We start from the raw sequence: 15,093 nt of genomic DNA on the forward strand, positions 1-15,093 counted from the left end.
GTATTTGATGTTGTTGGGTATCACAAAACGTAATATAATACGAAAAAGTAGGTACTATTTTACAGCGGTTTGCAATGATTCTCCTTTCCCCTACAATGCATTGCACCTTGGGGAGATGACCAGGGGACTGGCAAGTTAGCCCATAGCTAGCATGATTTCTTCTATTTCTAGATCTAGATAAGTTTACCGGTATTTATCTGAACTAACAGACATACCCCTCCCATCTTCTCCCTCTGGTCATGTGCATTTGTTTTCAAAGAAGCCAGCGAACGCACGGAGCCATGTCCACTGAGGTATGTATGATACATAGAAGGCTAGCATATAAATGTTGAGATAGTGTATATTTGTATTGTGTTATCAAACGTAATCCGTCACATTATGGTGAAAAACAAGAGACTAAGAAATGTTTCCGCTTATTTGTGTTTATTTTTTTAGCTTAGCCTATCACGATTATAGACCTTTATAGAGATTAGGCAGTATCAAAATTCTTTTATAATGTTGACGGGGATTAGAGTGATTGTTTGTGTCACACCCATAGTTTCTTTGGCATGAGTATGTGTAGTAGGGTAGGCCTATAAGTTATTTGTTCATAAGGGACGGTTCGTTATTTATTTCAGAGGCCACCGGAGGAGTTTTGGGATCTTTAGTCAAAATAGGCCTGACCCTCCCTTCACCAGCATTACATTATGGATGACCCTCCAAAATGATTAGGAAAAAAGGGATGACCATCCCCAACAATTAATTGAATCCGTCTGTACTGGTTTGTGCTCGGCAAAGAGGTACAGATGCCCGTTGTTTTTTCTACAGCCATGACATGTGTGACTAAACCTCTGCATTCTCATCTTATACATCACACTCCTCTGTTATGGTGGCCATTTCAGTAGATTTACTCACTAACATTGTTGTGGAAACACAATAAGCATGGAAACTATTACTAATACTACATATCCCCCCGATGGAGTCTAGACACTGGTGGCGGCGGCGAAGGAGCCCCGAAGACCAGACCGAAGGAGCAGCGTTCTGCTGGAGGTGTGATGGTGACTGGAGGTGGAAGGGGAGGAGGAGGGTTGCATGCTTTACCTGAAATGACAGCTGACAGCAGCAGAGAGAGAAACAGATTTAAAGCAGGGATGTAATGCTGTGATTCAATCGTGAATTTCGTGGCCAATTCTGGTTGGTTTACTGAAAATGAACGTCTCTAAACAGCTGAATAGTTTTAGGAAGAAAGAGCGGTTATTGAAGTTATTAGAAGTCTTCCTGAAGGAATTTGCGCTGAGCTTCATTTGTTGAATCATGTAGGTAAAAAAAGGTCCTAAGGGTATGTCCACATGACCCTGGCCTGAACTTGCTGTGATATATTGAAGGTCTAAAACTTGTTTTATCACCACATACACAGATGTAAAGTACACACAAAAAATTATGTATATGAAAGGAATATGTGTATGTATTGTGATGGCAAATTTACATTTAAGCATGATTCTCTATATTATTTGTATAATTTCTTTTACTGTTTCTCTCACAATACTGGAAGGGAGTTTTTCTTATTCTCACATGTTGAAAGTAAGAGCCACAAAGTCTGGGAACGTAATGTGTACGCTGAAAAGATAGGGGCTACAAGGTCACCCTAAACTATTTGTTATTTCTCCCTGGATAGTTGAGACTTCTCACATAGTTGAGATAAACGAGATGTCTAAACCTCGGGGTAGAAAGTGCTACAGAGGGGAAGAAGTGAAGTGGCTCCTGAATGTCTGACTATGTTTGATTGTAAGAAATGTTGAGTCATGTTTAGAAAGGGGGCATGTCTTTCTATCTCACTGGAGATGCATATATACTGTGTGCTTTTTCTTATTCGTTGAAGAGACCTTTCACACCAGCGCTGCGTGCCTTTTGTGAAATGTGTGCTTCCTTGTAAACTTGCAAGTTTATAATAAAATACAAAAACCTAACTTGGTTTAGTCTTCGACTGTCCTTATTTTGTTTCACCTTCCTATTTTAAAACATCTACACCTGCTGCATCGAAAACTTCCACCACAGTATACTGAAAGGTGCTTCCAAAAATGTTGTCCCACTATTAATGCGTAGCATATTGAGGTGAAAAGATATAAGGCATGCATTTAAAAGTCCACAACAGTCCTCAAAAAAATGATAATAGGGTTGAAAAAACAAGTTGGACAAGGGTAGTAATTATAGGATATGAAAGGTACTGTAGGCTTATCACAAGGTGTTTAGCTTTCCTGGCCATTTATTGTGTTTTCAAAAACACCTTAGAATCTCAATGGTTCAGTCTAATATTGGACAGCGGATAAAGTGGCTAGGGCTAAATAAAGCAACCCATTAGATTGTTTTTCTAAAGTTTCCTCCATGTTTTATCAGATGCTGGAGATGACATGGAAGTACAGCATATGGCATGCATTAGTACCAGATGTGTGCATGAGTTTGTTTCTGTGTGTGGCGTGCCAGCAATACACAGCATGGAATGGTTCAACCCACATCCAAGCAGCTTTTTTACGAAACAGTGTGACTGTGGGGTAAGTATCTTCTTTCTCAAAAATATCAGATTTTTAGGCATTTTTGAGTTAAGTGGGTTGTGAAAGCCATTCCAAAGCATGCATTTATTTTGACCAATAGAGGAACATGTAGTGCAATCTGTTCCTGATATAACAACAGCAATATGTTAGTAAAGTGAGTGCAAATGTGAGAATCGACACATCTTTCTATCTGTGATGTCTGTACAGAGAGTTAAAAAAGATACAGGAGGTAATCCTATATTGCACATATTCATTATAATTGTGTGAAAATCAGCATGTACAGACTGTGAGTGCATGACGTCTGACACATATTGTCATACTATCATACCTCTGACAGTATTAAAAAAACACCTCTCTGACCCAGTCTCACATTACACATTCTAAGTTTGGATAAAGGTAGTAATTTTTGCAGGATTATCAAAAGCCCTATTCGCATGTGATTTAGAAATGAACTACCCCACTTCTGTGTTCCGTGCGGCACTTTCACACGTCATAAGCAAAGTCTGTATTTTACTCAAATTTACTGACATTTCCCCCCGCATATGATGTCAAAACTTTCATTAATAATTGCCAACGCAGCCAATACAACCCCAAATCACAGAAACCTGACGAGACTTTGGACTTTATTGGGCCAAATGGGCATTCTGATATCAAGCACTGTTTTTACAAAATCACAGTTTGTTTTGTCCAACTCTTAGACTGTTTCAGATTTTATAATTAGCATGAAAGTGGGGAGCAGCTTTAAGATCCTCAGTAAAGGATTTGCTCTGTCCCCTACAATCTTCACTCTACAAACATAATTTACCCAACTTTATGTCAGGTACTTCATGTCTCTTTGTTGACGACCTAAATACCCTCAAAGAACCGTGTAAGTTTGTGTTGTAAATATGTTATCTTCCATTGTGTGAAAACTCTGAACAATGGCTCTCTCATCCGTTTCAATTGGGAGGCTATCATAAATTGTAGATTGTTTTTCTGCCTGGGGTTTAGATGTGACATTCTGAGTTTGTTTTTATTTTTAATATGTTTAAAATCTGCAGAATTCTGCTTCTGCAGATTTCGTGTGGCCCTGCTAATGATTTATCTGTGTGAACGTACCTTGAACCAATCCTCCTTTATTTTGGTGCCCTTATCTACTCTCATGTCATGGAAGTGAGTGGAGCGATTGTTAGAAAATGTTACTCTTGTGTGTGTCCCTTCAAACATTTACAACATTGTAAACTGAACCCTGCTTCATGTCACTTTGTTCTCAAAGCTAGTAACTGTTTTTAGAATCATAGAGGTCAAGCCATGACCTTTAGCATTCCAATAAACTACGGTACAGAGCTACTGACCTGTGAAGTAAATATGTCTCAAAATCTAAGCAAACTCTTCACAGTCAGCCTAATGGAAGTCAATGTGGACTAAACTGTGGATCACTTTTTATTAATCTGACACAAGATGCATTCAATTACAACATCTTTTAAAATGTATGGACTGTTTTCTTACTCAAACTAAATCACCAATGTGTTGTTTATTTACAGTTATTTTTGTACATGTTCACATACTATTGTAAAACTGTTAAATGTACGTTCAAAACATATCACAAAATTACTGTAAGTTAGGACAGAAATTTGCTAAATGCTGCTATATGTATGGTACATCTAAGTTTTCAGCAGTGGAATGATAGTGAGCACAGCAACGACTAGTTATGTTGTTTAAATATGGTGATAGCTAAAACGTAGTGCCAGTCATGTGTTATTGAGTAATTATATTTTAAAACAATAAAGTTCAGAGACCACAGTAAAATATGATCTTTTGTTATTTTGGTCAAATGAAGGCTTTGTTACAGGTTGAAAAAAATCTAAAAACTCACAAGCATTTTAGCATAATCATGCTAATTAACAAGCCATAAGTATGGCTACAGGTGCGCACACCTCCCATACCTAACGCTGGCCGTCTTAAGGTTACACAAACAAACAAAAATTTGTTGAACAAATTATTAACTAACATCATGATGACAAAGCAATGGCATCTCAGCTTTTTCTACTTCTTTTTACATTATGTAAAAAGTAATGCTAACTAGTTCCAACACTCAAAATGTTAGCATCTGAAGCTCTTCATCTTTGACTGTCATCTCATTTTTTTTTGTCTTGGAAGTAATTATTAGACAACACTTCATAGTACAACACCTGCTAGAAATGATATCATACTGGAAAAAAGCTGTGTAAGAAGCAGCCATAATATTCACAATATTCTATTAAACCAACATAATTTGTTTATACAACGATTAATGATTATTGTTCTAGACTAGATTGAACTGCTCTCTGATTTGTGATTCACAAGAGAGAGGGAGTTATATTCATAATAAACTGGTCAAAATATAAAAAATAGTAGTGTATTTGTGCATAGTACAACTGGAGGGAATTTATTGTAGTTCTTATTTATAATATGGTTGACAATTTAGTTAGACACAAAAATATTAAAACACAAGTTTTAAAGCCACATTCATAATGTGCTTATCACATCACTGGAATGGAAATAAAAACAATACTTCGTTGTGGAATCTCATGTTTCCGACATAATTGTCAAATGTGCAGAGATGATCAAAACCAGAAAACACTTTGTCAGAAAACGATTGATTAGTTTAATATTTGAGTCTGTATCGGAACTGAATGTCGCTGTCAGGTTGCATCGTTCCAAAGCCCCATCGACTGAAGTCCATCTCAGGTATCTTCTCATCAGGATTCTTCAGCTCAAACTCAAAATAAACCAACATGAGAAAAACAAACTGCTTCAGCTCATTGGTGGCAAAGAAACGCCCAGGGCACATGGAGACCCCAGCCCCCCAGGGCATGTTGTAATACTTCACCTTCTTCCCTGCTTTGTAAAAATGTGTTTTCTTGCTCCTGTCTGGATTGAGAAAGCGGTCATATTTGAATGAATGTGGGTCAGAGTGGATCTCTGGGTCAACTTGAATGGCAATGTAAGGAAAGACTGCCATTCTGTCACCCTTGCGGATTAAGTATTCCCGCCCATCAGCCATCTTGAAGGTCATATCCTGATTTACTGCTCTGGTGAGGAGGGGTGCAGCAGTGAGTCGGAGGGTCTCTTCCACAACACTGTCCAGGATTGGTGTTTTCATCAGCATTTCACGGGTCAGGTTGATTAAAGGGCCACCATGTCGGACTTCTTGCCCAAATTCCTTCAAAACCGTATTTACCTCTTCCTTTACTGCTGCCATGGCTTCTGGGTTTTTCATGAGGAAGAGGAGCAGCCAGAATGAAGAAGGCCCTGTGTTGCCCTGAGAGGCCCAAAGAAGCACAAACATGTACCTGTCTATCATTGACTCCTTTATACCCATCTCCCCTTTGCCTTGCTGGATGTCCCACACCCAGCGACTGATGTTGTCCTTGGTCTTCATCTTCTGAATTGACAGAGTGTTCCAGAAGAGTCCCAGGAGCCTCTGTGCTTCCAACCTTTCCCTTGGTGGCAGGACCCCATAAGCAAACCTGGGGAAGAGTTGGTCATATTTACGAAACTCGTGAAATAAGGCTTCTGATTCAGCTCTGTCTTTCTCCTCACTTCCTTCTGACTTGTGTGGCTCATTGCCATATAGAGATAAGTAGCCGGCCCTGAAAACAATATTGTAGCAGTACATAAACAGTCCATCCTCCGTCCAGGTTCTTTGGTCTGCAGGTGAGCCAATGTTGTGCAACATCAGGTTCTGCAAATTACTCATCATGGATTGTGTCATTGCATCCAGGCCATCCCCCTGAAGATGCTTGTTGCTGTACATATGGAGAATGGTGTGTTCGTTTTCTAAAGCAGTGTAACCAAACACTCTGCGCACCAGCTGCACAGAAAACTTCCTGAAGTCCAGTTTTTCTCGACTCTCCTTAACAAATGATCCAAACGATAGAGGGTCCTGAAGGAACGTAAAGTAATACCCTCCCAGCTGTATTGTGAACACATCACCGTGTTTTTGCTTCATCCTCTCTAGGAACTTAAATGTGTTCCTGCGAAACTCTAAGACATGACCCAGCCAGGGGATGAGCCCCTTATCCAAAGGGGGTTCTCCTGGTCGCCGCTGTCGAAACACCCCGAGAAGGTACAGCCCTCCAATCAGAGCGGCAAGAAAGCCAAGAAGAATCGGCAGCAGCAGTCCCATGACTGGTTTCTCTGTCAGCCACACAGGGTTTTAGAGTTCAGATTCACATCATGCTTAATATACAGACGTTTGCTCCTCCCTTTGCCTTGGGGATCGGTTTCAGGTTTCCACAAGCTGCTAAGTCAATATCATCCCTTTACCAAGCATGCAGGTTTTCTAAATGAAACGTAATCAAATTATAGGTATTTTATAAAAAATACATGCATTTATTTTGACCAATAGAGGAACATGTAGTGCAATATGTTCCTGATATAACAACAGCAATATGTTAGTAAAGTGAGTGCAAATGTGAGAATCGGCACATCTTTCTATCTGTGATGTCTGTACAGAGAGTTAAAAAAGATACAGGAGGTAATCCTATATTGCACATATTCATTATAATTGTGTGAAAATCTACTGTAGGCTTATCACAAGGTGTTTAGCTTTCCTGGCCATTTATTGTGTTTTCAAAAACACCTTAGAATCTCAATGGTTCAGTCTAATATTGGACAGCGGATAAAGTGGCTAGGGCTAAATAAAGCAACCCATTAGATTGTTTTTCTATGTTTCCTCCATGTTTTATCAGATGCTGGAGATGACATGGAAGTACAGCATATGGCATGCATTAGTACCAGATGTGTGCATGAGTTTGTTTCTGTGTGTGGCGTGCCAGCAATACACAGCATGGAATGGTTCAACCCACATCCAAGCAGCTTTTTTACGAAACAGTGTGACTGTGGGGTAAGTATCTTCTTTCTCAAAAATATCAGATTTGTAGGCATTTTTCAAGTGGATTTTTCAAGTGGGTTGTGAAAGCAATTCCAAAGCATGCATTTATTTTGACCAATAGAGGAACATGTAGTGCAATCTGTTCCTGATATAACAACAGCAATATGTTAGTAAAGTGAGTGCAAATGTGAGAATCGGCACATCTTTCTATCTGTGATGTCTGTACAGAGAGTTAAAAAAGATACAGGAGGTAATCCTATATTGCACATATTCATTATAATTGTGTGAAAATCAGCATGTACAGACTGTGAGTGCATGACGTCTGACATATATTGTCATACTATCATACCTCTGACAGTATTAAAAAAACACCTCTCTGACCCAGTCTCACATTACACATTCTAAGTTTGGATAAAGGTAGTAATTTTTGCAGGATTATCAAAAGCCCTATTCGCATGTGATTTAGAAATGAACTATCCCACTTCTGTGTTCCGTGTGGCACTTTCACACGTCATAAGCAAAGTCTGTATTTTACTCAAATTTACTGACATTTCCCCCCGCATATGATGTCAAAACTTTCATTAATAATTGCCAACGCAGCCAATACAACCCCAAATCACAGAAACCTGACGAGACTTTGGACTTTATTGGGCCAAATGGGCATTCTGATATCAAGCACTGTTTTTACAAAATCACAGTTTGTTTTGTCCAACTCTTAGACTGTTTCAGATTTTATAATTAGCATGAAAGTGGGGAGCAGCTTTAAGATCCTCAGTAAAGGATTTGCTCTGTCCCCTACAATCTTCACTCTACAAACATAATTTACCCAACTTTATGTCAGGTACTTCATGTCTCTTTGTTGACGACCTAAATACCCTCAAAGAACCGTGTAAGTTTGTGTTGTAAATATGTTATCTTCCATTGTGTGAAAACTCTGAACAATGGCTCTCTCATCCGTTTCCAGGCTATCATAAATTGTAGATTGTTTTTCTGCCTGGGGTTGAGATGTGACATTCTGAGTTTTTTTATTTTAAATATGTTTAATATCTGCGGAATTCTGCTTCTGCAGATTTCGTGTGGCCCTTACCTTGAACCAATCCTCCTTTATTCTGGTGCCCTTTTCTTATCTACTCTCATGTCATGGAAGTGAGTGGAGCGGTTGTTAGAAAATGTTACTTTTGAGTTACTCTTGTGTGTGTCAGGCTTCTGATGTGTTCACTTATTTATACTTTGAAAACCCAATATTCTAATATTTCCAGTAAGAAATCAAATGAACACCTAGGTGAACAAATTTCTGTCTGTTCAAAAAAAAATTATAACATTTTTTTTTTTACAGATGTCAGAGAAATGTTGTAGGTACTGCCTACAATCTGTGATGGGACCAGTGGCAGCAGGAAGAAAACCTAGTAAAGCATTTCAAATACTATATGGAAATATAAGATCTTCTGTTCTCATGTATTATTTTCTCACATTTGTTTTAACATGGTGAAATAATGTCACAAATTATTGGAAAGGCATACAGCCACATTTAGGTTAATATATAAAGTTTAATTTCTCTAACACATATTTGAATTTAGTGATTTAAAATGGATCACATCACACCCAGATCATTTTGAGTATAACCCTGACCCACACTCGATTGATTATGAGTATAACCTTGACAATGACAACTGTTCATTGTGTTGCTTAGATGTGGCAATCTCTTATTTATTATAGCTCATGGATAAACCTTACATAGGAAAGTTCAAGACCTTGAACCTGTTATATTTGACATCACTCTTTAGCTGGACAGTTAGAACACATACCACCCACTCACAGGATTGGTTGTTGCTGCAGGGTCCTATGCAGGTTCCTTTATTTGTTCACATTATTGTAACTAAAACGGTTGATATTGTGCATTTTAAATTGTTGCTTTAAGTTGTTATGTACTTGGTCTCTTGAAAATGAGATCTCGATCTCAATGGGGGTTACCAGATTAAATAAAGAATTGATGAAGACATGGTATGTCTGGTTACAGTCAAGGACAATATATTTGCTTTTAATCCTGTCTCATGGCTTCATAAAATGTGATAATTTGGTCACAAGTGAAGGCTTTATTAAGCGGGATTGTGTAATACAGACACATTTACACATTAACAAGCTACAGGGTACTATGGTTAAAATATGTAGTAAATCTATGATATCCCTGATAAAACCTTTGACCTTTAAGTAAAACTTGATTGACAGATTACAAATGTATAAAGCTACTAAAGATAACCCCTGCCCTGTCTGACACAAAGGGATTTGCATTTTCCACCATCATGATGACCATGTTATAGAAATACTTTGCTATATTCTGCTTTCATCCACATTGTTAACCTTTCATGTGCTGTTTAGAATTCAATCAAACAAGGGATAAGAAATAAGGTGATTTTAGAGCAATATTTACAGTACTGAATTCACCCCTTTATTTTTTTATATTGATTTTTTGAGAAGTAAAAAAAAGAAGCAAAATATTATCTTCACAAAATGTATTTGAGCATAAATGTCAAGAATCATCTGATTTCCAAAATCTGCTCTATGGTGCTCCTCGAATACGCAAGTGGACATGTAGCACCACCTGCTGGAATGAATAGCCTATTGGTCTTCCTCATTGGAAAAAAAAAAACAACTAAAAAGCAGCAGCGGAAGGGGGTTCATGTGTGAAACCGACAACAGAGCGTTATTTATACAAGATAATACATTACTGTCTGTATTGAGTTAAACAGCTTTCTAATGTTAGGCTAAAGGTGTAGATTTAGATTGTGATTGATAAGCAGAAGAGACAATAAGTTATATTGAAAGTAAAAGTATCCATTTTTGAAGGCTGCACTGTATGAATGAAATTATTCTAAATCCGAAAAAAAACATTTCTTGGACTATCAAATTTTATAGAGGAACCTATTACCTCCAAGACTAGAGAAGGCCCTGACAGCAAAGAGCAGAATAAGTCAAAAACAGGACATTTGGTACCATCAGGTCCAACCAGGCTGAGATGGAACTTCCTGAGTGTGTGTTCAGATTTAACTTCAGTCAAGTTTTAACTTCTCAGGAAATAAGTAATGATCATTTTTTATTAAGTTGTTTCATTAAGGAAATTTTGAGCATCAAACACGTCATTTCCTGCATTCTGATACATTTTTATGCTCCAATTTATGGTGAAAACATATTTATTTATGTGAAGGAAAACATTAATTCAGGAGGCAGTTGGCAATTCAAAATATAAAAATATAATGGAATATAATGCAGTGACGGGGCTTTCACATCAGGGACCTGGGTCATGATGTGGGCTCAAAGTCTAGTTTGTTTGAGGGGGGCAAGGTGGAGGGTGGGGGTGTGGCCTTGACCAACTGCCATGCTTTGCTTGTTTTCAAGCCATGATGTCTCTCTCTTTCTCATGGGTGGGCCAAATTCTCTGGGCGGGCAAAGCAGAGAAAGGGGAGGTAACCTTCCTTATTATGACCTCATAAGGAGGAGATTCCAGATCGACCCATCTGAGTTTTCATTTTCTCAAAGGCAGAGCTGGATACATCTATTACATCTATCGCCATTTCTAGCCACTTGGGGACCATAGGCAGGCTAGGCCATAGGAACTCACATTAATGTTAAAAAACTGTTAAAAAAACTCATAAAGTGACATTTTCATGCCATGGGACCTTTAAAATGTATTCTATAGACTTTAAGCTTTATAACTTTTATTGGTGGTAGTTGTAGGTTGCTTATGATGACAGAATACCTTTTTGTTCATCATAGCATTGCTGCTTATTGTCCTCTAGCAGGGATAAACAGATGAATATGCTGTAGCACTAAGGCTGCCACCAAGGTCAAGGTCAACTTTATTATCCACAAGTAGGAAATTCATGTGGTCACCATAACACGCTCCATTGTTATACAGCCTACTGCATAACATTAAAAACATAAATACAAAACTTTAAAAGAAAGAAAAACAAGGCATAAGAACATTGAAGAAACATGACAAGCATGTATGAATAAATAAAATAGTTGAGTGTTGATACAGTATGCTCATAGTTTAAAATGCCTAAGAGTTTTTAAGTCTATTGTTGTGCAGTCTAATTGCTGTAGGCACAAAAGACTTGCTGTACCTTTTAGTCCTAATTTTCCTTTGCAGGAGTCTGCCACTTCTTAAGAAATTCGGATGAAGAGGGTGGGTTGAATCATTTAGAATTTGTTCTGTCTTTTTTAAACATCTGAAGAATACAGCTGTCTATTCCAAAATGATTGAGTTTCCTTAGAAAAACATCCTCTTCTGCAACTTCTTGGACTTATTTTGTGCACATTTATTAAATTTCAATTTATTGTATATTGCAACACCCAAATATGTGTATATTGTGACCCGCTCTACCACTACACCATTTATATTTGAGGGTGGAACTATAATTCCCTTTTTTATTAAAATCTATGGTCATCTCCTTTGTTTTCTTCACATTAACCACAAGGAAATTATCTGGACACCATTTAATAAAACCCTGCACCTCCCTCTCAAAACCCTCTAGACTTTACAAAACCCACTAATGCTGTATCATCAGCGTATTTAACATAAGTGTGGTCTGAGGAGGTTGCTTGGCAGTTATTGGTGTATAAGGTGTATAGAATAGGGGACAGAACGCACCCTTGTGGTGCCCCTGTGTTTACGGCTTTTAACGATGAGACACGTGAATTGAATTTGACTTGTTGACTACGGTTCATCAAAAAGTCAAAAATCCACAAAACTAATCTTGGGTTAACCTCGAGGTGTAAACATGTTTTAACCATCAGGTGGGGTTGGATTGTGTTGAAGGCACTGCTGAAGTCTATGAACACAATCTTGACAAGACTCTGTTTAAGGTGCTCATATATGTTGTTTGTCAGGGTCAGCAGTGCATCTTCAACCCCTCTCTCTGCACGATATGCAAATTGGTTTGGGTCTAAGGATGGTGTGACCTCACATAAAAGCTGTTTCATGTCCTGCTGCTAATACCATCAGGCCCACTAGCTTTACAGGGATTCACATGTCTAAAGTAAAACATCTTCTAAACAAATGTCAATCAACCAAATACACCAGCTTTTAATAAAGTTCAGGCTTAAGGCCTTTACACACCAGGGACGTTTTTTTTTTTTTTAGCAATTAATTTGCACATCAATATATTTTTTCGAACTGCTGTTTTTGTCACAAGTCCTTTTACACAGAACGTGAATATTACGCAGCGATAAATCAACGTATTTCTTTTCCGAAACAAGGTAGATTTTTCTGAGCTTTCGCAAAGCGAATAAAGACATCAACAAATGATGTTGTGCAGAAACTTGCGGGAATTAAAAGAAGTGCAGACTTCGGTGTCAATAGTTTTGATCCGAAATATTCGCATGCGATTATTTTGCATTTTCGCGTCGCTTTTTCGTCGCGCCCCAAGTGTGTAACGGCGCACACACACACACACACACACACACACACACACACACACACACACACACACACACACACACACACACATATGAATCTCAACTTACTACTGATTAGCAAATTCATCAATGGGTATGTTTCTTTAATTAACAACATTCCTGCTTGCTGGGCTATTTCACTGAGGCAGTTTCCTTTAAAACTGTTTTTTGAATTTCAGTGCCAAGTATGCGCCAAGGAAACTCATAAAGAAGGAAGAGTCGTTAGTCAGTCATCATGCATCATTGGTGCCAAGCCTGTAAGATTCTACATGTATTTAATTGAATAAAGCATATTTGTTATCAATAACTAACCAACAAAACTGGTAATGATATTTAATAATATTCAGGAGGGCTATAACTTCAGCCAGCTCTATTTATAATGTTTCCTATTATTGTCAGGAGGTGGCGCTAATCACCAAATTGTATATGCCTCTGGACCTTCATCACTTACCGTTCAGGTACTTGTTACTTTGTTAGTCAATGAACTAAGATGGCATTTGCACTTGTTTAGCTAACGTTACCCAGCAGTATCTCTGTTGAAACGTCCTACATAAACTTAGAGATACATAAACTAAGACCCTATTAGTAAGAAATAATCATTGTGAAGGTGTAAAAGACACAGGGAGTGGTGGTGTTGGTAAATGATAGCAAATGTTATGTTAAAACCTCTTAATCATTTTCATGATTTATGTGTCGGACCTGCCCCGTTGGGTGTATTATGATTTAGCGGCTATGTTGGACCAAACAGGGTATAACGTGTATATATTCAATTATGTTCTTAGAAGGTTGGGAGATAAATTATGGTTGTTTGCAGCACTCCTTCCTTATGTCTACTTTAATCTACAGTGCACATCAGGGCCTAGGGCATGATCAGTGGGACCAGATAGTCTGTAATTGCATAAAGAAAATTCCACAGGCTCATTAGGGCTTCAAAGCTGTTTCTGATTTCCATTGTCAAGAAGGAACACACACTCTCACAAATACGTGGCAATTTGCTATTATTAAGATACCAAAGGTTTATTCTGCTGCTTTAGCTTTACAAAATATTTAAACTAGTTTTAAGTTGGCCACATTGGTTTCAGTTGCCCCTGTCCTGCTTAGGTACAATGAATTGCAAGAATAAGTAGCTACCACTAATAACTTTGCATAATGTATTATTCCATTAATTAGCCAAGCAAATGTCTCTATGTCAACACAACCTTTTTAGCATATCTCTTGGGTGGTTTATTAAACTATTTCAATGCAGAAATAGGTCTAGAACTTGTCAGATTTAAGAAAGACAAGATTTTTTCATTAAAATTACATGCATGAGCAAGATGCTCCAAATGCTCAGGTTTTTGTGATATAGTGTTATTTAGTTTGTGAGCAATAATGTCCACTTAGAATACTACCACATTTTACTGTTAAGGGCTATGCCCTTGATTGTATAGGCTAATAATAATAATAATAATAATGAGTATATTACTATTATTATTATTATTATTATTATTATTATTATTGCATTACATTATTATTACAATAATGATAAAACCAGCAACCAATATGATTAGAAAACAAATGTATTATTTAAAGTAATTTAAAAGTGGACCATAAACCTAAAAATGTGGACCATCAACTCGGACTATTATTAGAAGTACTGTAATAGTTTATTGTTACAATGTTCTGAAGTGGGGATGCAGCACGTTGCAGAAACGTGCAGCAACGAGGAAGCCGTCATAGCCCACTCATCCCAGAGAGCAACACGTGAAGCAAGAGTGTTCACTTCCACCTATCTCCACCTTCGTTTAATAACTGGTAAGGCATGGAATCGCGTAGGGAGAGGTCAAAAGCGTAAACCAACGTTGCAAGCTATTTGGTTCACTTAAGGACAGAGAAATTAGCGGTTTGTTTATTATTGGCCATTAAAGATGAATGGCTTTTTTGTTTCATCGCGACATTGACACGCCTATCGGGCCGAGTACTATCTCACATTCGTTGAGTCTTTGCGAGTGGATAGTGCCACTTGACTATGTTGCGTCCAGAACACATCGGATTTACTATAACTTTCAATATGTTGCACTGTAACCTCAGGCCCTAATGATAACAGCTGCCAGAGGGAACACTATGATAAGTGTTGTCATGTTTAGCCATCTTGAATAATGCATAGCCCTACACAGAATATTTAATCCGAACTTGAACTGAGATGGAAGTTTACAATTTAAAAGCATTTCCAAGGCGCAAGCCATTTTTACCATTTTCTCCTACGATCTGAAC

General features: G+C 37.9%; 1 protein-coding gene and 1 long non-coding RNA gene across 2 annotated transcripts; one reads left to right on the forward strand and one right to left on the reverse strand.

Moving 5' to 3' along the window:
- Positions 1-240: 240 nt before the first annotated feature.
- LOC144526709 (uncharacterized) lies at positions 241-1,993 on the forward strand. The gene is made up of 3 exons (XR_013502770.1): positions 241-293; positions 618-779; positions 967-1,993. It is a non-coding gene; the product is annotated as an uncharacterized LOC144526709 (long non-coding RNA).
- A 2,318-nt stretch (positions 1,994-4,311) lies between these two features.
- Positions 4,312-6,722, reverse strand: LOC144526708 (5-beta-cholestane-3-alpha,7-alpha-diol 12-alpha-hydroxylase-like). The gene has a single exon (XM_078264329.1). The coding sequence runs from the start codon at positions 6,676-6,678 to the stop codon at positions 5,155-5,157; it is 1,524 nt and encodes a 507-aa protein (XP_078120455.1). The 5' UTR covers positions 6,679-6,722; the 3' UTR covers positions 4,312-5,154.
- Positions 6,723-15,093: the final 8,371 nt, after the last annotated feature.

Source organism: Sander vitreus, chromosome 12 (assembly GCF_031162955.1).
Source record: "Sander vitreus isolate 19-12246 chromosome 12, sanVit1, whole genome shotgun sequence".
Classification (NCBI taxonomy): domain Eukaryota; kingdom Metazoa; phylum Chordata; class Actinopteri; order Perciformes; family Percidae; genus Sander; species Sander vitreus.

Coding starts and splice junctions, on each gene's coding strand:
- LOC144526708 (XM_078264329.1), bottom strand. CDS start 6,678: ATGGGACTGCTGCTGCCGATTCTTCTTGGCTTTCTTGCCGCTCTGATT.